At 38.1% G+C, this 25766-nt stretch overlaps 1 protein-coding gene across 2 annotated transcripts; it reads right to left on the bottom strand.

The window, feature by feature from the left end:
- On the bottom strand, positions 1-25766 carry LOC117336429 (ETS homologous factor-like). 2 transcript variants are annotated; one of them, XM_033896942.1, is made up of 7 exons: positions 25346-25766; positions 16367-16671; positions 9066-9188; positions 2245-2373; positions 1738-1902; positions 1202-1397; positions 1-669 (listed from the first exon to the last, which is right to left on the bottom strand). In XM_033896942.1, exons 2-7 carry the CDS (start codon positions 16641-16643, stop codon positions 585-587), a joined length of 975 nt encoding a protein of 324 aa, XP_033752833.1. In that variant the 5' UTR covers positions 16644-16671; positions 25346-25766; the 3' UTR covers positions 1-584. The 2 variants fall into 2 exon arrangements, with proteins under 2 accessions (XP_033752833.1, XP_033752834.1); XM_033896943.1 differs by lacking the exons at positions 16367-16671; positions 25346-25766 and adding an exon at positions 14860-14985.

Below are 25766 nucleotides of genomic sequence, written 5' to 3'. Positions count from 1 at the left end.
TGCTTTTGTAGACATCATTTTGTTTTATTTGGCTAGTTTAACACTTAGTGTTTTACATGGCTATATAATTCATAAATTAAAAATGTAATGGACATATTTATATGAATGGAAATACAGAGCACAAACAAATAAAAATCATCGTCAATATGGCCTCATTATTACAGAGCTGTACCAATCAATAAGAACTTCCAAAAGTCAGTACTTGTTGGCCGATCCCATGTTTTTCTCTTTTCCAGTACAATATCAACGAATGAAGAATGTATTTAACATTTAGTCTCAGATTCTGGACAAGCTGATATTTTCACAGAGGGTAAACGTAACATATTCCGCATTCTTCATTTGTCAAGAAAATGTTTCCATTGATCATCGCCTCTCTCTACTTTTGTAGGTAAACATCACCTCAGCTGCTGTATCCTTGGTTGAGCTACGGATGTGCGATGTTGCTGATCTTTTTCTAGTCCTGTCCTAGCAGACACCTACGTGTGAGAATGTAGAAGACCTTTTGTTTTGTTTTTTTATTGTCCTGTATGGACATTTGACGATGACGTTTCCTCTGCTACCTATACAAACTCTCTGCGGTTGACTCACCACCCGTATGATTTGGCCCCGAATCTGTATACTAAACGTTTTCCCAACACTGGAGACAGAATTTCTCTTTTATAATAATACCTGAAATAGAAAAAAAAGGTTTTCCATTTGAACAGATGTCCTTTAATAGTCACGTTTTACTCGTTAACAGACAATTATTGTTTTATACATCGCCAGAAAGCACACCTTTAACGGGCATTATCACCGTCAAAGTAGCTTTCATTGATCTTGACTGAAGCTTATAAAATTCTTCTGGAATTTCGAGATAAATAATTTAGTCTTAACGATACGTAACTAGACCGTATAGATTACTTTTAAATATGCATACTACGTGTTGTATCATGCTTTAACATGTTAACGATGAAACTAATGACATGGACAAAAGACTTTGATCAATGACCTTGAAAAAAGATTTTTCACCAATGACCTTGACAAAAGACTTCGATCAATGACCATGACAAAAGTTTTTTCACTAATAACCTTGACAACAGATTTTCACCTGTGACCTTGACAAAAAGACTAATGACCTTATAATAACTAGATTACGTCACTGGTGACTTCTCTATGATTACAGGCCCATTTGGGACTAGACATTTGTCACTGCAATATTTACCTCATTGCTCTACTCAGCTTCTCGTAAGTCATGCATTCATTGTTTTTCTTTGCTCCCCACATCCGAGCTATCTGGTTAGATTTGACTAATCGAAACTCCCCGACCGATTTGTCGATCCATTTGATGTGTGAGGGATTGTACAATGGGTTCTGAAGTAGGTCCCGAATGAATTCCCACAGCCGACACCCTCGCTGCACTGAAAAAAAAACAATTGTACTATGAAAATACAACGCTGATAGAATCATAACATGACTGTCAACTAATTGTGGTGCAAATTAAGTAAACATTTAAAAGTGCTGTAATCGAATTTGACATACAAGTGTGTTATAATGATCAAGCTTGCCTAGAATAGGTCCTGGTGGAGCCTTTCTCATAGAGACAGTAAAATATGAACAGTAGTTCAGTTTATTTATCATAAGCACAATGTAGACTATGCGCGTAAATTTATTGTCAATTATCTCCGTATTTCATTATTAGGTTAAAGTAGGAATTAAATTATTGATATCCATAAATCTCCATGTTGCTGTTTTACTTACTTCGCTTCTGTCTATACCTAGATCGTCCAGATTCTGTCGATTTTGGTCGTTTGGGAGAGTATGTTTCTGAATACATACTGTCACTCTTGGTACACGTGTGGTCTGACTGATATGGACTATCGGGAGAAGGTAAGCATGGGTATGTATAATCCACATTTTTGTACTCTGGAAAAAGGAAAACAGATGTTTAAAGATAATCAGATTATCTAAAATAAAAAGAACAGAAGCAGTAGTATACTATGTCACCAATATCATTAAATAGATATAATTGCTGGTGACACGAATATTCTATCAACAATCTCGGTCCAATTGTAATCAGATGATAACTCTTTTAGTGTTCAAGGTTTGACTGTTCTTATTTGTTTGGTACACTTCTGCAATTTATGGGGAATTGAATAGTTTTGACGAAAATGTAAAACAAAACAAAACAAAAACAAACAAATCGGCGTCATATTAAATGTAATTTGTAATTTGGGACTTTCTGGAGAAGATTAATCAAAGCTGTACCAGTAAGCTGTGCGCCATTGATGTCTATGGTCCCAGATACGTCTATAGGATAGAGGTACCCATACAGCTCCACCACCACCTCTCCATTCTCATTCTTCACTTTCATATTCTCTGCATTTTGGACAAGGTCTGTAATAAAAACATTAATGTATGATGGTACATATTTATATAAAATGTTACATCAAGATAAACAAAAATTAAAATAACTTAGAACTTATATATGTAGTGTATACAGTAACGTACAACAGATCCTTACAATGTACCTCAGTATCCGGTACCCTACAACAGATCCTTACAGTGTACCACAGTATCCGGTACCCTACAACAGATCCTTACAGTGTACCTCAGTATCCGGTACCCCACAACAGATCCTTACAGTGTACCTCAGTATCCGGTACCCTACAACAGATCCTTACAGTGTACCTCAGTATCCGGTACCCTACAACAGATCCTTACAGTGTACCTCAGTATCCGGTACCCTACAACATATCCTTACAGTGTACCTCAGTATCCGGTACCCTACAACATATCCTTACAGTGTACCTCAGTATCCAGTACCCTACAACAGATCCTTACAGTGTATTTCAGTATCCAATACCCCACAACAGATCCTTACAGTGTACCTCAGTATCCGGTACCCTACAACATATCCTTACAGTGTACCTCAGTATCCGGTACCCCACAACAGATCCTTACAGTGTACCACAGTATCCGGTACCCTACAACATATCCTTACAGTGTACCTCAGTATCCAGTACCCTACAACAGATCCTTACAGTGTACCTCAGTATCCAGTACCCTACAACAGATCCTTACAGTGTACCTCAGTATCCAGTACCCTACAACAGATCCTTACAGTGTACCTCAGTATCCGGTACCCTACAACAGATCCTTACAGTGTACCTCAGTATCCGGTACCCTACAACAGATCCTTACAGTGTACCTCAGTATCCGGTACCCTACAACAGATCCTTACAGTGTACCTCAGTATCCAGTACCCCACAACAGATCCTTACAGTGTACCTCAGTATCCGGTACCCTACAACAGATCCTTACAGTGTACCTCAGTATCCGGTACCCTACAACAGATCCTTACAGTGTACCTCAGTATCCGGTACCCTACAACAGATCCTTACAGTGTACCTCAGTATCCGGTACCCTACAACAGATCCTTACAGTGTACCTCAGTATCCGGTACACCTACAACAGATCCTTACAGTGTACCTCAGTATCCGGTACCCTACAACAGATCCTTACAGTGTACCTCAGTATCCGGTACCCTACAACAGATCCTTACAGTGTACCTCAGTATCCAGTACCCTACAACATATCCTTACAGTGTACCTCAGTATCCGGTACCGTACAACAGATCTTTACAGTGTACCACAGTATCCGGTACCCCACAACAGATCCTTACAGTGTACCTCGGTATCCGGTACCCTACAACAGATCCTTACAGTGTACCTCAGTATCCGGTACCCTACAACAGATCCTTACAGTGTACCTCAGTATCCGGTACCCTACAACAGATCTTTACAGTGTACCACAGTATCCGGTACCCCACAGTGTACCACAGTATCCGGTACCCCACAACAGATCCTTACAGTGTACCTCGGTATCCGGTACCCTACAACAGATCCTTACAGTGTACCTCAGTATCCGGTACCACACAACATATCCTTACAGTGTACCTCAGTATCCGGTACCCTACAACAGATCCTTACAGTGTACCTCAGTACCCGGTACCCTACAACAGATCCTAACAGTGTACCTCAGTATCCGGTACCCTACAACAGATCCTTACAGTGTACCACAGTATCCGGTACCCTACAACAGATCCTTACAGTGTACCTCAGTATCCGGTACCCCACAACAGATCCTTACAGTGTACCTCAGTATCCGGTACCCCACAATATATCCTTACAGTGTACCTCAGTATCCGGTACCCTACAACAGATCCTTACAGTGTACCTCAGTATCCAGTACCCCACAACAGATCCTTATAGTGTACCTCAGTATCCGGTACCCCACAATATATCCTTACAGTGTACCTCAGTATCCGGTACCCCACAACAGATCCTTACAGTGTACCTCAGTATCCGGTACCCCACAATATATCCTTACAGTGTACCTCAGTATCCAGTACCCCACAACAGATCCTTACAGTGTACCTCAGTATCCGGTACCCCACAATATATCCTTACAGTGTACCTCAGTATCCGGTACCCCACAACAGATCCTTACAGTGTACCTCAGTATCCGGTACCCTACAATATATCCTTACAGTGTACCTCAGTATCCGGTACCCCACAATATATCCTTACAGTGTACCTCAAGTATCCAGGTACCCCTACCACAACAGATCTTACAGTGTACCTCAGTATCCAGGACCACTACAACAGATCCTTACAGTGGTACCTTCAGTATCCGGTACCCTACAACAGATCCTTAAAGTGTACCTCAGTAATCCTGTACCCTACACAATCCTTACAGTGTACCCATCAGTATCCAGTAACCTACAAACATCCTTACGTGTACCTCAGTATCCGGTTACCCAACAACATAGCCTTACATGGTCCTCAGTATCCAGTAACCCTACAACAGATCTTAACAGTGTACCTGGCAGTATCCCGTACCCTACAACAGATCCTTACAGTGTCCTCAGTATCCGGTACCCTAAAACAGACCTTTTACAGTGTACCAAAGTATCCGGTAACCCTACAACAAGATCTTTTCAGTGTACCTCAGTATCCGGTACCCTACAAACAGATCCTTACAGTGTACCGCAGTAATCCGGTACCCTACAAACAGATCCTTACAGTGTACCTCAGTATCCGGTACCCTACAACAGATCCTTACAGTGTACCTCAGTATCCGGTACACCTACAACAGATCCTTACAGTGTACCTCAGTATCCGGTACCCTACAACAGATCCTTACAGTGTATCCTCAGTATCCAGTACCCTACAACAGATCCTTACAGTGTATCCTCAGTATCCGGTACCCTACAACAGATCCTTACAGTGTACCTCAGTATCCGGTACACCACAACATATCCTTACAGTGTACCTCAGTATCCGGTACCCTACAACAGATCCTTACAGTGTACCACAGTATCCGGTACCCTACAACAGATCCTTACAGTGTACCTCAGTATCCAGTACCCCACAACAGATCCTTACAGTGTACTTCAGTATCCAGTACCCTACAACAGATCCTTACAGTGTACTTCAGTATCCAGTACCCCACAACAGATCCTTACAGTGTACCTCAGTATCCGGTACCCTACAACAGATCAGTCTACCTCAGTATCCAATACCCTACAACAGATCCTTACAGTGTACCTCAGTATCCAGTACCCTACAACAGATCCTTACAGTGTACCTCAGTATCCGGTACACTACAACAGATCCTTACAGTGTACCTCAGTATCCGGTACACCACAACATATCCTTACATTGTACCTCAGTATCCGGTACCCTACAACATATCCTTACAGTCTATCTCAGTATCCAGTACCCTACAACAGATCCTTACAGTCTATCTCAGTATCCGGTACCCTACAACAGATCCTTACAGTGTACCTCAGTATCCGGTACACCACAACATATCCTTACAGTGTACCTCAGTATCCGGTACCCTACAACAGATCCTTACAGTGTACCACAGTATCCGGTACCCTACAACAGATCCTTACAGTGTACCTCAGTATCCGGTACCCTACAACAGATCCTTACAGTGTACCATAGTATCCGGTACCCTACAACAGATCCTTACAGTGTACCTCAGTATCCGGTACCCTACAACAGATCCTTACAGTGTACCTCAGTATCCGGTACACTACAACAGATCCTTACAGTGTACCTCAGTATCTGGTACCCTACAACAGATCCTTACAGTGTACCACAGTATCCGGTACCCTACAACAGATCCTTACAGTGTACCTCAGTATCCGGTACACTACAACAGATCCTTACAGTGTACCTCAGTATCCGGTACCCTACAACAGATCCTTACAGTGTACCTCAGTATCCGGTACCCTACAACAGATCCTTACAGTGTACCTCAGTATCCGGTACACTACAACAGATCCTTACAGTGTACCTCAGTATCCAGTACCCTACAACAGATCCTTACAGTGTACCTCAGTATCCGGTACCCTACAACAGATCCTTACAGTGTACCTCAGTATCCGGTACCCTACAACAGATCCTTACAGTGTACCTCAGTATCCGGTACCCTACAACAGATCCTAACAGTGTACCTCAGTATCCGGTACCCCACAACAGATCCTTACAGTGTACCTCAGTATCCGGTACCCTACAACAGATCCTTACAGTGTACCTCAGTATCCAGTACCCTACAACAGATCCTTACAGTGTACCTCAGTATCCAGTGCCCCACAACAGATCCTTACAGTGTACCTCAGTATCCAGTACCCTACCGCATGTCAAGTATTATTGTAATCACATGTACTTCAGTATCCAGTACCCAAACGCGTGTCAAGTACTATTTTGATAACTTAGAACAGTTTCATACAGGTACCTCAGTGTGCAGTGTCTCAACGCGAGTCAAGTATTATTCTAAAACATAACACAAATCCTTACTCCGTCTCTAGCGCCTTCGATATCCAAAGAATCTATCTAAAATGTTTACTTAGTTCATTGTACATGTAATCCTGTGTGAGTTGGTTCATCCCGGAAACGGTTTTAAGATACTAATCGTTTAAGGGTCTTTATGCGTACTTTATTATTCTCCGTGTGTCGGAGGATTGTACTGCGCCTCGCCCCCTATTACACAGTCAATAGGAGGATGGTACTGGGTTTGCATCATAAACGTTATCAGAAGAGTGAAATCTCTCCACGGTAACAACCATCTCTAATAAGTATTCATATTCCTCTTCCTAGTTATAAACATGTACCCTAATGGTAAGGCGCTGGTACAGGACCCCTGCTTATGATGGCAGTGACTTCTCCGCGGCGAGATATCTTTGTTCAAGCCTCGGTTTGAAATCTGGGGATTCCATTCGTAGTTATTATGTGACGTAAGGCGGACAATACATTTCATGTACTTCACTCTCGTAAAAGGAGCATTAAGTTGTGAAACTCTTAAGAACTTCCCCCTGTATGTTTAGATCCCCATGCATCCCTTAAGGAGATACGACATTCTATAGATTCTATCAACACACCTTTCTAGTCTCTTCATATAGGTATATTTGAAGATAACTAATTGATGATAACACATTTTAGACAATAGCCTACCTTAAAACAGATTATTGGTCCAAACTCTTTAATAGAGTACAGACTCCTACGTAAAAAATGTCTCTTTTTACCCACGACTACAAAATCTCAGTCTCAATTTCAATCTCCTTGTTAGGACCAAAAACATAGTTTTTGATCTTCATCATTTCCATTTCCCAGCAAGCTTGAACCCAAGGTTCTTTCCAGATTTGAAAATGGGCCTTTAATCCAGCATGATATCAAAGCTTCTTGTAATCTGGAAATCATTGTATAAGCTTCAGCATACCTTCCAATCTATCCATCCTATTCATGCTCTGTTTAGCCTTCCAAACATTATTTAGCTTTACAAACAAATCATATACCCAACATGTTTTCATCCTTCTAAACATGCCTGTATCGAAGTTTTCCTAGCTTCCCATGCCTTTTCTTCCAATACTATCTAGCCTTCAAAAAATCACTAAGTTTTCCCCAAAGCCTTTAACCTTTTTTAAAATGTTTTGTCCGAACAATACTATACTGAAATAGCTTACAAATTCAGGGTTTATAACATAACTCGGCTACTACATGTATGCAGGTTTATAACATAACTCGGCTACTACGTGTACATGTAAACACTATACCGGAAGAGCTAAAATGCAGTGTTATAACATCCAGACGTCTCACAAGAATGTAAAATAGCGACATAAGTTAATAGAGCCTTACAATACAGATGAAGTAATTGATACAGGTAATTTTAGTCTGTCTTTTACTCAAACCTATTAAGTTTTTCAAACTAGCAATTTACACAAGCTTCTTCCAGCCGTCCTCACATTTTTATGCAATACAAATTCACACTTTGGCCACGAACAGTTCATTGTTTACATTTTAGACACTGTTTGCAGTAAAATAACAGAATTATTCTTTTGTGTTTCTACTTGAGGAGAAACATGAAAATCTTTTAAACGATTTTTTTATCTTTCGAACAAAAACAAAAAAAATGTAGTTCAATATACCATACAATTGTGTCGACCTATTGATAAAAGATTTTGTTTGTTTGCTTGTGCTATTGATAATCAGAGGGAATCACGTACAATGAATCGTCATGAGGTTGTTTATGTAAGTATTTACAAACAATTGGTAACGCGTGCGAGATGGGAATATACAAATCTCTTTTAGACCCAAACCTATTAAGCTCTCAATCATTGGAACAACCAGTAGAGGTATTACTTGTAACTACTGAACAGTCTACAAGGAAACATCTATACTGTTTTGACTAGTATTGTGGACTCTGTGTAGACTGGTGAGGGTGTCGTGTGGCATGCTTGACCTGCCTATTGCTGTCTGTGTGTAGGCCGATGTGTGTGAGGAGTTACATGTTTGGACTAAATGTGTGTTGAGTGACATGCTTGTTTGGACTACCTTTGGTTGTGTCTGTAGACAGGTGTGTGTGTGTGGAGTGTCATGTTTTACCTACCTTTGGGTGTGTCTGTGTAGACAGGTGTGTGTGTGTGTGTGTGTGTGTGTGTGGAGTGTCATGTTTGGACTATCTTGGGCTGTGTCTATGTAGACTGGTGTTTGTCCGGAGTGTCATGTTTTACCTACCTTTGGGTGTGTCTGTGTAGATTGGCGAGGGTGCGGAGTGGTGATGTTCCGGGAAGACATCCTGACTATCTTGTCTATGGAGATTGGACTCAGAAACTTCAACTGGATATAGGTAGCCTGCATCTGAGAAATAGAAACAATCAAATCATATAACAGTTTGATGAATTGGCATATCGACCCCCTGAATTGAAGGATATGCCAGTGTTTTTATTTTCATTTGTGTTTTTTTTTTTTTATTATTATTTAGAAAAACTTTCAGAATATTTACAGATGGATTTCTCTGTTTTTAGATAAAGTATCCCCTTTCTTCACGGAGCTGGACGGGAATGAATCCGAATAAAATTTTGATCGGGCCAGAATGACATTGAAAAAGTTATCGTAATTTTTTGCTGGAACAGTTTCAGATAACTAGGCAGGTGAAGTCTTATGTATCATTTTATGAAGCTGCATAATCTTGTGTTTTTGTCTGTGATCTATTAACTTTTCCCAACCCGTGTCTTTGTACTAGCGTGAGATATTGTCTAATTTGGTTCCACATGTAATAATTCTTTCAGCTTTAATTTGAATACCTTCTGTCCTGTCGCCAAGGTAGCTTGGTATATTGTCTCAGATTGTGTCAGTATATTCTAGTAAAGGCCTTATAAATAATATGTTCATTGTATGAAGATGTCTACAAAAATATATAATTTTTCTCAAAACTAATAAGTGAACGGCCACATCATTTATAACAGGATGAATATGAACATTACAGGAAAACATTGGGAGAAAATCACACTGACGTGAAGGGGAGGACACCTCTGATATTGGGGCGGTATTTATCGTTATAGGATGGTGATTGTGTCTACTACGGCCTGTTGGAATGGGTTTTGTTTAAAGTTTTGGTGGGATGAAATATAATTAGCCATTCATTAGCTTATCTCGAATAATGGATAGATCATGGTCGAGATCGTTATTGGCCTGAACATACCATGACGTGTCATCTTCAAAAAGCAAATGAGAAAATTTAAGATAGATTCTTTATCGTTAATATATATCAAAGCGGGCCAAAAATGCATCCTTATGGTACTCCAGTTATTACATTGTTATGCTCAGCTTTTCCATTAGGAACAACGGCGTTTTTCCTGTTTATCGAAGTGTATTTTTACTGATTCCCGCCTTTTACAGTTTGTACATTAATGGCAACTTTATCGAATACCTTACTGATATCACAGAATATCAATCTTACCCCTCTATATACCAAACCTTATCGAATACCTTACAGGTATCACAGAATACTACCCTTAACCCCTTATCACAAACCATATCGAATACCTTACAGGTATCACAGCATACTACCCTCACCCTCTATATACCAAACTTTATCGAATACCTGACTAGTATCACATAATACTACCCTTAACCCCTTATAACAAACCATATCGAATACCTTACAGGTATCACAGCATACTACCCTCACCCCTCTATATACCAAACTTTATCGAATACCTTACACGTATCACAGAATACTAGCCTTAGCCCCTTATAACAAACCATATCGAATACCTTACACGTATCACAGAATACTAGCCTCACCCCTCTATATACCAAACTTTATCGAATACCTTACACGTATCACATAATACTAGCCTTAGCCCCTTATAACAAACCATATCGAATACCTTACACGTATCACAGAATACTAGCCTCACCCCTCTATATACCAAACCTTATATCGAATACCTTACACGTATCACAGAATACTAGCCTTAGCCCCTTATAACAAACCATATCGAATACCTTACAGGTATCACAGAATACTAGCCTCACCCCTCTATATACCAAACTTTATCGAATACCTTACACGTATCACAGAATACTAGCCTTAGCCCCTTATAACAAACCATATCGAATACCTTACACGTATCACAGAATACTAGCCTCACCCCTCTATATACCAAACTTTATCGAATACCTTACACGTATCACAGAATACTAGCCTTAGCCCCTTATAACAAACCATATCGAATACCTTACACGTATCACAGAATACTAGCCTTAGCCCCTTATAACAAACCATATCGAATACCTTACACGTATCACAGAATACTAGCCTCACCCCTCTATATACCAAACTTTATCGAATACCTTACACGTATCACAGAATACTAGCCTTAGCCCCTTATAACAAACCATATCGAATACCTTACACGTATCACAGAATACTACCCTCACCCCTCTATATACCAAACTTTATCGAATACCTTACACGTATCACAGAATACTAGCCTTAGCCCCTTATAACAAACCATATCGAATACCTTACACGTATCACAGAATACTAGCCTTAGCCCCTTATAACAAACCATATCGAATACCTTACACGTATCACAGAATACTACCCTCACCCCTCTATATACCAAACTTTATCGAATACCTTACACGTATCACAGAATACTAGCCTTAGCCCCTTATAACAAACCATATCGAATACCTTACACGTATCACAGAATACTACCCTCACCCCTCTATATACCAAACTTTATCGAATACCTTACACGTATCACAGAATACTAGCCTTAGCCCCTTATAACAAACCATATCGAATACCTTACACGTATCACAGAATACTAGCCTTAGCCCCTTATAACAAACCATATCGAATACCTTACACGTATCACAGAATACTACCCTCACCCCTCTATATACCAAACTTTATCGAATACCTTACACGTATCACAGAATACTAGCCTTAGCCCCTTATAACAAACCATATCGAATACCTTACACGTATCACAGCATACTACCCTCACCCCTCTATATACCAAACTTTATCGAATACCTTACACGTATCACAGAATACTAGCCTCACCCCTCTATATACCAAACTTTATCGAATACCTTACACGTATCACAGAATACTAGCCTTAGCCCCTTATAACAAACCATATCGAATACCTTACAGGTATCACAGAATACTACCCTCACCCCTCTATATACCAAACTTTATCGAATACCTTACACGTATCACAGAATACTAGCCTTAGCCCCTTATAACAAACTTTATCGAATACCTTACACGTATCACAGCATACTACCCTCACCCCTCTATATACCAAACTTTATCGAATACCTTACACGTATCACAGAATACTAGCCTCACCCCTCTATATACCAAACTTTATCGAATACCTTACACGTATCACAGAATACTAGCCTTAGCCCCTTATAACAAACTTTATCGAATACCTTACACGTATCACAGAATACTACCCTCACCCCTCTATATACCAAACTTTATCGAATACCTTACACGTATCACAGAATACTAGCCTTAGCCCCTTATAACAAACCATATCGAATACCTTACACGTATCACAGAATACTAGCCTTAGCCCCTTATAACAAACCATATCGAATACCTTACACGTATCACAGAATACTACCCTCACCCCTCTATATACCAAACTTTATCGAATACCTTACACGTATCACAGAATACTAGCCTTAGCCCCTTATAACAAACCATATCGAATACCTTACACGTATCACAGAATACTACCCTTAACCCCTTATAACAAACCATATCGAATACCTTACACGTATCACAGAATACTAGCCTTAGCCCCTTATAACAAACCATATCGAATACCTTACACGTATCACAGAATACTACCCTTAACCCCTTATAACAAACCATATCGAATACCTTACACGTATCACAGAATACTACCCTTAACCCCTTATAACAAACCATATCGAATACCTTACACGTATCACAGAATACTAGCCTTAGCCCCTTATAACAAACCATATCGAATACCTTACACGTATCACAGAATACTAGCCTCACCCCTCTATATACCAAACTTTATCGAATACCTTACACGTATCACAGAATACTAGCCTTAGCCCCTTATAACAAACCATATCGAATACCTTACACGTATCACAGAATACTAGCCTTAGCCCCTTATAACAAACCATATCGAATACCTTACACGTATCACAGAATACTAGCCTTAGCCCCTTATAACAAACCATATCGAATACCTTACACGTATCACAGAGTACTAGCCTTACCTCCCTCCCTTCATCCACTACTTTACCTTTGTCATTAACAATATATAATAATAGGTAAAAAGAGTCACAAGGAGTAAATGCAGACAGATGTTTCGTAAAGAAAGTTGTGTCCCTTAAAAAGTAATTGAATACACATCTTTCCATTACATTACCGATCAAAGAGTCTAGTCTATAATTTGAAGTTAACGATTTATCACCTTTTTGAAGATAGGAATAACATTAGCAGGTTTCTATGTCTATGGATAATTATTTTAAATAGGAGATTTATTAGATAGATTGGCAAGTGGTAGATATAAAGAATTTAGACAATCTTTAAGTAACTAATCAGATCAGGACCAGCGTCCTTTGATGTATGATGTAACTGAATAACGTCTCTAACATTTTGGTATTTGATTTGAACACTAGTAAGAGTAATTACAGGGATAACAAAGCTATCAAGATTGAACAAGTCAGCATTGATATCGTCAGTTGATTGTTTAGCAAAATATTTGTTAAAATTTTCAGCTTCAGAGCGAACATCATCCATCATAGTATTGTGATTATGACAGTTATAATATAGCAATAGTCTTAGATACCTTAATATTATAATATCTACTTTTGCTCCACTTTTTTCCGTGGCAAAATGCTGAGAGGCAGTTGCCACCATACGCCTACAACACCCAGTGCCTCAGGCTATAACACCCAGTGGGTCATGTGACATTAAAAGAGGCGGGAATGTTTTTTGCTCATTCAGTTTTTTCAAAGTTGACGAAAGTGGTCAGACAATGTAAATATAAGTATTGAACGGTGGTTTTAATGTTGTTATAGTCGATATGACAGCAATATTTATGGTAGCAAATGCCATGGGAAACCATTAGTGTTCCAATAATTCGTTTGCCCACCATACATCCTGTTGTCATATCGACAATAACAACATTAAAACCATTGTTCATTACTTAACTGTTACAAACACCCCGATGACTTTGAAATTTTACAAAGGAGGAACAGTTTTTTTTTATATTAAAATTTTGTAGGAGTCAAATGTTTTGAGACTTTGGACATCCTATTTTCATGATTTAATATTTTAGTGACATCGATTGTGATATTAAGTGGTAAGCTTAAAAAGGTTTGCGATTCCATATATTATACTGTTACGTTAAAGTGTTTTATTGTATGCTGTAGACTGTTTAGAACAAACACATTACAATGTATGCTTAATATTGGGATATATCATTAATATAATTAATTACGGTTTGTACGTATGATTTAAAGTGTAATCTATTAACTATAGTAATTTAATATATGAGTATGTGAAATATATATGCCTAGAAAGTGATATTCGAATGCACCTTAAATGTAATGTCTGTTTATAGAGACATATTATCGTAGATTATGTACATAGTACCACTAATCGACTATAATGCACAAGTCTATTGTTAATTCCACTTGTAAAAAATTATGCACATTTAATTATTCCTACATGCATGTCATTCAAATGTATTTGTATATACACTTATGTATTTATTCTGTTTATAAAATCTTCATTTGGAGGAAATAAAGAGAATAATAATTGCAATGTATGTTTAATATTGGGATATGTAAGACTATCGATGTATCATAATTGTAATAACAAAGTGTTTAAGACCTTTTAGACTACATATATCATGTTACAGACAACATTAATATTGTGTTGAAAGATTTAAGTGTTTAGACGATGTGATATTAATGTGTTTAAGAATATCGATATTAAGCTCACCGTCGGTGATCCAGTGGCAGGCCTCCATATCATCCTATCGGGGTGTCATAACCTACTGCACACTACAGGTAGTATTGTACTGTTTTTCACGTACAAGTGTTTTACACTGGGTTCTCGCTAGATAGGAAATAAGCTCTTCCCTCCACTTTTGTCCCATTCGTATGTAAACTGTTCACTTATAAGTCCGTCAATAATTCGTATTTTTCATTCGCGATGATCTTTATCTCTTCAAATCTCGGGGAGGAAAAAAAGATTGTGTATGTATATGTAGATCGAAGTGCATGATTACAGCCGGGATCTACATGTACATCGCATTGTGTATCAGAAATCTGTAAGGGTATACTACTAAACGAGGGTCTGTCAATACAAACAAGGGCTGACCATAAATCACACAATAGACTGATTAAGATGATGACCACTTAAAGCACATTATAATGTCACCTAGCGTTGTTAAATTACACATACTACTCTGTATTACTGTTTTGATTTTGTTTTTGTTTTTTGGGGTTTTTTGTTTGTTTTTGTTTGTTTTTGAGTTTTTTTTCTTTTATTTTCCTGAATAAGAGAGATATATTTAACGTGCAAACAATGGCAAACAGAACAATAGGGAAAATACAAATACTTATAATCCATCCACTTTGAAGGAGGCCTCGCAATTCCATAAGTACGACATATGTGTAAAACTTCCTACCTCAGTCTGAACTACTTCTGTTTGGTGTTAGCTTTAACTCAGGCCGGTCTGAACATTTCTACCTCAGTCTCGCCTGAACATTTCTACCTCAGTCCCGTCTGAACATTTCTACCTCAGTCCCGTCTGAACATTTCTACCTCAGTCCCGTCTGAACATTTCTACCTCAGTCCCGTCTGAACATTTCTACCTCAGTCCCGTCTGAACATTTCAACCGCAGTCTCGTCTGCACATTTATACCTCAGTCTCGTCTGAACATTACTACCTCAGCCTGGTCTGAACATTTCTACCTCAGTCTCGTCTGAACATTTCTACCTCAGCCTGGTCTGAACATTTATACCTCAGTCTCGTCTGAACATTACTACCTCAGCCTGGTCTGAACATTTCTACTTCTGTTTGGTCTGAACATTTCTACACCAGTCTCTTCTGAGTATTTATAACTAAGTCTTGTCTGAACTTTCCTACATAGTAGTTCTATCTGGTCTGGCCATTACTACCTCAGCCTGGTTTGAACTCTCGTCTGAACATTTCTACCTCAATCTCGTCTGAACATGTCTACAACAGTCTCGTCTGAACTTTCCTACATAGTAGTTCTATCTGGTCTGAACATTCCTCTATTTCAGTATGGTCTGAACTTTCCTACATAGTAGTTCTATCTGGTCTGAACATTCCTCTATCTCAGTATGGTCTGAACTTTCCTACATAGTAGTTCTATCTGTTCTGAACATTCCTCTATCTCAGTATGGTCTGAACTTTCATACATAGTAGTTCTATCTGGTCTGAACATTCCTCTATCTCAGTTTGAGGTGAAGAACTAACCTTGGCAGGAGACATTGTTACGTAGAAGTCGCTCGTGAACTTGTTGCGCGCAGGCTATAACTGGCTCCTGTTTGACGTCAAAACAAATGGTTGATGTTTCCTTTGGATCTTCCAGCGGATGTTGCTGTAGTTTTCGCCAATGTTTCCGATGATGAGAAGAAACTGGTGAAAGTGGCGTCTTAGTAACTCTTTCTCCATAAATACCTAAGGGAACCTGCGTAAGTTCTACAAAGCAACTGTCCCTCTGGTCGCGTCTTTCTAGGATAGGTTCGCCCATTGTGTGATCTGGAAAACTCTTTGTCGATCTGTAAAGACAAACATCAAGACGTGAATGTGCATTGTACTTCGCCACAGATTAAACCACTATTATGTAAAGGGCACGTTAACAGTTGAGTTGATTTACTTCCGTTGTAGTTAATCACTGTCGGGAAAGGACATTTCTGATCTGTATAGCGAATACATTGTTTATCTATTCTTCTTAATTTTAACCACGTATCAGTAATTTGTACATTTTAGTAAAACGAGTTGACAAAACCTTAAAATAAAAGCGCTCTTCGTACTTAAGGGTCATCTATATAGTAGAATAACGTTGAATTTCAAACACGAATAGATATCTAAAAATTGCTCAAAAATCGGCATGTAATATACCAGAATGTTTGTTTGGACATGTAGATTCTTACTATCATAAATAATTTGCAGTAGATCGAACAATTTATTATATTGAGTAACTTTGTGGCAAGATGTAGCATGGAATAATTCTAAGTAATAACCAAACCTGAAAAAATAGCCAAGGTGTTATACTAACAAGTGTCTATAGCAAAGGGTAGGAGCATTTGTTTGACCGGACTTTATGTCCGTATAAACACCTATTTTGTTTTGATCTTGGAATGCAAATGGCGGCTGCGAATGATATAACACAAATATGGCATAAAGGGAGGCATTTCAATCAAAAGGAAGTATCCTATATCATACTGTTTAAGCATTTGATTATAGTAAGAATGACCTTTTTCAGACAAATTGTTAAACTGGTGAGTTTGGGGCCTTTTTTCAGAAATAGGAACATTTTACCCAAAACTCAACGGATAAACGTGTGTTCTTAAAAGCAGTCTTCCTGTCGTGTCTAAAGTTCTTCATAGTATCTAATAAGAGCACTTTTGATGTTTGAAATTTCTCCTTATATGCCATGATTGTGTAAATTTTTTCACAACCGCCATTTGCATTTGAAGGTCAAAATAGAATCGGTCTTTATACATGTTATAAAGTCAAATCTGGTCAAAGCAATTCTCTTAATATATGTCTTAGACACCTGTGAGCAAAATGACATGGTAAGTTTGTACAATACATGCGATACAAATGAGCTAATTATGTCCCCCTGAAACATGCATTTTTCTCATGTTTTGTTGAAATTTAGGAACAACTCAACAAATTAAATGTCAACAGCAAGGTCAACATTTTGACATGATATATATCAAAAGTTTACCAAATTACTTCAGTTAAATTGCACCCTGTTAGGGATTGAATTTGCTGTTTAGACTCCCCTTAAAACAACGCTCAGTTGATTGAGGTTGACATTGCGGGTGGTAGGTGGGGAAGCTCAACATCCGGGTACATTTACAAAGTGTTCATTACCGCTGTACTATATATATATCTTACTAGATATACTTATATCCACCCTCCATCTATATCATACTAGATATATCCACCCTTCATTTATTATATATAGTCCAGACGTATACGTCAGCTTTACACCAGGTATACCACAGGGTGTTAGCGTGTCTTGGAACTATCAGCAATAATAGATAAAAACCAAACATCGGGGAAAAAAATCTGTTTTGGCTGCATCAAGTCCTTAAAATAACTACACGTACATATGTATAGGGACTGTATAATTCTTAGATACGGAAGTCGGGAGATTTCCGATTTTTTTCCATTTCAGAGAAGCTTATGTTCAGACAATTTAACTAAACCTGTTTTTAATCCTTCCGTATTTAACAAGATTTAACATTTGTCTGTTTAAAATGCAAGTTATTTTATGTAACAAACTGATTATGCAGTGTGAATCACTCTCCATGTTATAAATACATATATACATAGATCACATTAGCAGTCTTTTAACTGTCTGTGGATCCGTCTAAAATTATTTTTGTTTAACTGGACTTTCAGTGTAAGTTTAGTGACGTGTGATATTGATAGCTTATATCTGTATTCAAAGCCTTATAGTCGGTCTCAGTATGAGAATAAACAAAGTTACTAGCAAACTGTATGAGTAAACTAAAACAGGCACATTTGTACAATACATTCGTACAGGTTAACTTAAATGCGTTTTCTGTACTGGTTAAGTTAAACACATGACATTTGTTAAGGTAAAGTTAAACACGTAATGTTTGTACTGGTAAAGTTAAACACGTAATGTTTGTACAGGTAAAGTTAAACACGTAATGTTTGTACAGGTAAAGTTTAACACATGTTATTTGTACAGATAAAGTTAAACACGTGAGGTTTTTTAAGGTAAAGTTAAACAAGTGAGGTTTGTACAGGTAAAATTAAACACATGCTATTTCAATAGGTAAAGTTACACGCGTGAAATTTGTACAGGTAAAGTTTAACACATACAAATTATACAGGTAAAGTTAAGCACACGTGATTTGTTCAGGTAAAGTTTAACACATGATATTTGTACAGGTAAAGTTAAACACACGAGATTTGTACAGGTAAAGTTAAACACATGAGATTTGTACAGGTAAAGTTAAACACATGAGATTTGTACAGGTAAAGTTAAACACATGAGATTTGTACAGGTAAAGTTAAACACATGAGATTTGTACAGGTAAAGATAAACACACGAGATTTGTACAGGTAAAGTTTAACACATGATATTTGTACAGGTAAAGTTTAACACATGATATTTGCACAGGTAAAGTTTAACACGTGATATTTGTACAGGTAAAGTTTAACACGTGAGATTTGTACAGGTAAAGTTAAACACATGAGATTTGTACAGGTAAAGTTTAACACATGTTATTTGTACAGATAAAGTTAAACACGTGAGGTTTTTTAAGGTTAAGTTAAACAAGTGAGGTTTGTACAGGTAAAGTTAAACACATGCTATTTCAATAGGTAAAGTTACACGCGTGAAATTTGTACAGGTAAAGTTTAACACATGCAAATTATACAGGTAAAGTTAAGCACACGTGATTTGTTCAGGTAAAGTTTAACACATGATATTTGTACAGGTAAAGTTAAACACATGAGATTTGTACAGGTAAAGATAAACACATGAGATTTGTACAGGTAAAGTTTAACACATGGTATTTGTACAGGTAAAGTTTAACACATGGTATTTGTACAGGTAAAGTTTAACACATGAGATTTGTACAGGTAAAGTTAAACACATGAGATTTGTACAGGTAAAGTTAAACACATGAGATTTGTACAGGTAAAGTTAAACACATGAGATTTGTACAGGTAAAGTTAAACACATGAGATTTGTACAGGATCATTCAAACACTTGAGATTTTTACTGGTAAAGTTAAATATAAAGTTTGTATGAATGAGTTTAATCAGACATTCGTACCAGTGAATTTGTCAAGATATGTCAGATGAATATACACGTGTCGCTTTTGCAAAATTCCTTAATTACATGAATGTCAATATCCGGAATAGGTAAGTAGAAGCAAACGTGTACTTACAGTACAAGAAATATAGTTTAACTCTTTGACCGCTCTATGTAACCCATATCACTTACCTTATGTGTAGGTGAATATATTAATGTTATACCAGATAAAGATAGTCCTTTTATATAAAAATAAGTTGTCCCCAGTCAGAAGGTCAATAAGATAAACAAGAACTTTTTTATTCAAACTAGTAACAAAACCTTTATATACGTAGTTTTACCATCTCAATTGAAGCCTGCTCAAGTAACAAATTATCAACTTTCTGGCGATGATTATTGTCTATTTGTGCTTATGTGTGGGTTTATAAAACGTTTTATTCGCCATGCTTCAAACCCATCGCATGTAATTTTACCACGACATGGACATGTACCGTACGGCAGCGAGTCATTATACAGCCGTGTCCAAAGGATATCTGTCAAACGCTCGTCAGCGTGGGAGCTGAAAACGCCTTAAAATGGCCAGCCCCTGACAAGGGATCACAGCAGCAGGTTTAAGTGGCCCTAATAGCATGTACTTGTCGACTGACCATTCACGCTTACACCAGATCAAAAGTGCTAACACCGTGAGATAGTGCCGATTTTAATTACCATCATTCGATTGTCACGTGGTAGCTGTTTTTGCTCGAACTCAATTGCAACATTTTCACAGCGCTGTCAACATGACCCATAAATGGACATGCGTTATCTTAACTTTGCGACGCCCTTTCAAAGAAATATTGTGAAAAAACCCACCTCGTCAGGGAAAACTAAATGATAGTTCTATGTGTCAAATATAATAATACTTCCTAATAAAGAAGACACATACATTAACATATATATCACGTAGATGGAGCTTGTTACTTCTTTAATGTTTGAATACATAGCATGATTTTAGAGTCTGTAAATACAAACGTGGTAACAATGCTACAGCGTTTTAGTATGGATCACGCCGTGCCTTTTGGTAGTGATATAGTATATAATGCTCTGTAATGATTGCTTCGAATGACTAATGATTTTCTGAGATATGAAATGATGTACAGGATTGTATATATAACCTTACTAACGAAAACAATGTTTACAAGTGTGCAAACATCAAATTTGACGCGTAGGAATACATTGTATACAAGTCGGACCGATGCACACATGTGCAATTAATTTGAATACGAAATGACTATTTTCCTATCTGTTTTGACTTTTTTTCCAATAGAATATTAATGGAATATGGTATATTTAACTTTAATATACCAATAAAAAATGAAATGTTTGAAATATCTGCAGAAATCGAATATAAAAACGATGTGACTTTTGAACTATATTTTGTTTATCTTTGTAGTTGACAACCTTAACCGCCAATTTGGAATCAGCTGTTTAGCGATTCCATTAATTGTCCGACTATTATGTCTATTCGTATTACGCAAAATAAAGAATGCCGATTTAATTTTTTTCATAACATTAAATAAAAACACAGGTCAAGGCAAAATGAATACTGACAGTATACCTATAGATGATACTGACGGTACACCTATAAAATGATACTGACAGTATACATATAAAACGATACTAACGTTTACCTATAAAATGATACTGACGGTATACCTATAAAATGATACTGACAGTATACCTATAAAATGATACTGACGGTATACCTATAAAATGATACTGACAGTATACATATAAAATGATACTGACAGTATACATATAAATTGATACTTACAGTATACCTATAAAATGATACTGACAGTATACCTATAAAATGATACTGACGGTATACCTATAAAATGATACTGACGATATACCTATAGATGATACTGACAGTATACATATAAAATGATACTGACGGTATACCTATAAAATGATACTGACGGTATACCTATAAAATGATACTGACGGTATACCTATAGATGATACTGACAGTATACCTATAAAATGATACTGACGGTACACCTATAAAATGATACTGACGGTATACCTATAAAATGATACTGACGGTATACCTATAAAATGATACTGACGGTACACCTATAAAATGATACTGACGGTATACCTATAAAATGATACTGACAGTATACCTATAGATGATACTGACAGTATACCTATAAATGATACCTATGCAATCGTATATTTTTGAGATACATTACCGCTGGGGGACAATGCAATCATATGGTCCTTGTCTTGTTTCCACCCTGTGATCAGATCAAACACGTGCATCCCTTGCGCAATGGAATGGTTATATACTCGCCATCAAATATACTTTCCTCCATCTTGTTAGAGAAAATTTCCAGTTTTTATTTGGTTTTAGCATTTAAACAGCATACTAAGCATTTAATTTATGTGGCATCTGAACCAGATATACAATCTTAGTAGGAAAACAATGCCAGACAAATTGTGAAAATTTCTATCTCCCAAGAAAGGTGTGGGCGCCATGTGAGGAGAAGATATTCCCGTATAACACTAGTCCCTATGCTATAGTAAGTAGACTCTCAGCTGGTATTTCTAACAGTTAGGGATACCCGGTAGTCAGTAACACCTTCTCCTACCTTTGTATATACCTGTACTGTGTGCGGGGGTGTAGGCTATATAATATTTACGTTATGTCGTAAGTAAGGGATCATTTGTAGGTTAACTTTAGTCAAGTCAGGCATTTTCTGTATTGTTTAACCATTCTATTTTATATCTAGATTATATGGGTCTGTTAGATAAAGTAAACTATGACTATTTTTATGCGACCGGTTTTATGAGAGAAACGCTGCCGTAGTTGGGTGTACGTGAAACAATACATGTTTGATGTTCATTATGTCCGGGATCAAATGGGCAAAAAATGACATAGTTATAACAATACTGCTATAGTACAGTCGGATAACACACACAGCTATAAAACACAAAGGCTTATTCCGTCAACTATTCCATACGGAAACTTTCCACCTCCAGTTTGTACAACATTTACGGGAAAGGTTCAAAAGTCTGGTAAAACAGTACTACTAGATTACTGTGGGATAACACCCACAGCTATAGAACAAGTCTGGTAAAACAGTACTACTAGATTACTGTCGAATAACACCCACAGCTATAGACAGTGACAATTCCGTCAATAACACCCACAGCTATAGAACACAGTGACCAATTCCGTCAACTATTCCATACGGACATTTTCCACAGTAATAATATAGTACTGTCGGATAACACTCACAGCTAAAAAAAACGCTCAGGCCCATTCCGTACCTTCGTCGGAACCCACGAAGTCTTCTCTACGGGCTTGAAAACCTTGAATATTCATATTTTTATCGACGAATCAAAATGCTTCTCTCGTCTTGCCAAACAAACCAATGAACGTATAAAACGACATTTCTGAATGGTCAGATTTTCCGTAACCATTTTCTACTGACCCAATCAGATTGGTTCATGGATAATTCCGTACATCTATTCCGTTCCGTGTAGGATAGATAGTCATAAGTCAAGGGCTGAAGGTCAAATGTGTAGGATAGATAGTCATAAGTCAAGGGCTGAAGGTCAAACGTGTAGGATAGATAGTCATAAGTCAAGGGCTGAAGGTCAAATGTGTAGGATAGATAGACATAAGTCAAGGGCTGAAGGTCAAACGTGTAGGAAAGATAGTCATAAGTCAAGGGCTGAAGGTCAAATGTGTAGGATAGATAGACATAAGTCAAGGGCTGAAGGTCAAACGTGTAGGAAAGATAGTCATAAGTCAAGGGCTGAAGGTCAAATGTGTAGGATAGATAGTCATAAGTCAAGGGCTGAAGGTAAAACGTGTAGGATAGATAGTCATAAGTCAAGGGCTGAAGGTAAAACGTGTAGGATAGATAGTCATAAGCTATGGGCTATAGGTCAAATGTGCAGGCGAGATAGTCACACATTTAAGCGCGAAAGTCATTACAGCAATAGAAGAGATGTTACGGTATGTCACTCCGTACATAGAATGGTTACACGTCATCTCAAGACCTATTTAAAGGGTATTCCGCAAAACTTAGGATTAATTTTGATGACATTTATTAAATTTGCACGATTTACGAAAAAAAAACAACATATAATATCTTATTTGTGAATCCACTTAGATTGAATTACAAACGTCTACATGACCCAACTTGCATTATAACAGTTCGCTCTCAATCGGGATCTCTCTCTATCAAGCATTGCACCTTCAGTTCCGGATTCTTCAATGTGCTATATTTAGTCGACTAATTATATATTGAGCGAGGGTATTCCCACCAATTGTGCGTGACCAAACTGACCAAAAGAAAGATATTTTGAAGCTGACAAATTAAAAGTCATTATATATTGTTATTTAAAGAACAGCCAGAGTTTTTGCAATGTGTGCAGAATTTCTCTTTAAATGGACGCACAATTACAGCTAACTTGATATAAATTATTACGTAAAAATTATATTAAGTACTCGGGGTTTTGTCAGCAACATAAATATTTACTGTGTTAATATCTATATACCATTGTACCTCTCTCTCTCTCTCTCTCTCTCTCTCTCTCTCTCTCTCTCTCTCTCTCTCTCTCTCTCTCTCTCTCCATTATGTACGTCCCCCTCCAACCAGTGTACGTCTCCCCTCCCACCAGTGTACGTCTCCCCTCCCACCAGTGTACGTCTCCCCTCCCACCAGTGTACGTATCCCCTCCCACCGGTGTACGTCTCCCCTCCCACCATTGTACGTATCCCCTCCCACCAGTGTACGTCTCCCCTCCCACCAGTGTACGTATCCCCTCCCACCAGTGTACGTATCCCCTCCCACCAGTGTACGTATCCCCTCCCACCAGTGTACGTCTCCCCTCCCACCAGTGTACGTATCCCCTCCCACCGGTGTACGTCTCCCCTCCCACCATTGTACGTCTCCCCTTCCACCAGTGTACGTATCCCCTCCCACCGGTGTACGTCTCCCCTCCCACCAGTGTACGTCTCCCCTCCCACCAGTGTACGTATCCCCTCCCACCATTGTACGTATCCCCTCCCACCGGTGTACGTCTCCCCTCCCACCGGTGTACGTCTCCCCTCCCACCATTGTACGTATCCCCTCCCACCAGTGTACGTATCCCCTCCCACCAGTGTACCTCTCATCGCACACTATTTTTGTCCTAGTGTTCCGTTCAAATGTTCCGATAATTCATATTGTTGATAAGAGAATACATCTCATAGAATTTGAGAATTGGTGTTCTGTTGGAAGGAGGCGATGGGTTCTACATTTCACAATCATGGCCGTGTGTGACTAACATGTTGCACCTGTAATTAGTTTCACACTTGTATCCTGTGTGTTTTATCGTTTGGACATGTTTCCTTAAAGTTTTAACAACATAAACTAATACGTTACCTGGTGCCTGCCTCCCTCTGTAACTCTGACTCCTTGGTAACATTCTGTATTTATATATTTCCAATTTTTTCAGAAATTTGTGGTTATTTCATCAATAACAGTTCACTCACTGATCCAATCATTGTGTTTTTTTCTGAAGCACGCATGATTGGTTCCACACCAGTCGTTTATTGATTGGCTAGGTCACTATTTACTTCCGTACCCGGGGTATACGAGGAAGTAGGTAGATACTAGGTATACAACCTTTGATTCTAAACGTGTACACTTTACATAGACTAATGATTGATATCAAGGCATTTCCCCTTTAACTTATCCCTCCATATCAAGATACATGAAAATATACAAACAATCAAAATCTAAAACCCCGGGTCGTAATTATGTAATTACATCCTTCCTTTGATATAGGATGAAAACCGATACT

This window comes from Pecten maximus, chromosome 10 (assembly GCF_902652985.1).
Source record: "Pecten maximus chromosome 10, xPecMax1.1, whole genome shotgun sequence".
Classification (NCBI taxonomy): domain Eukaryota; kingdom Metazoa; phylum Mollusca; class Bivalvia; order Pectinida; family Pectinidae; genus Pecten; species Pecten maximus.
Note: the sequence above shows the minus strand (reverse complement) of the source record. Positions and strands in the feature narration are given on the sequence as shown.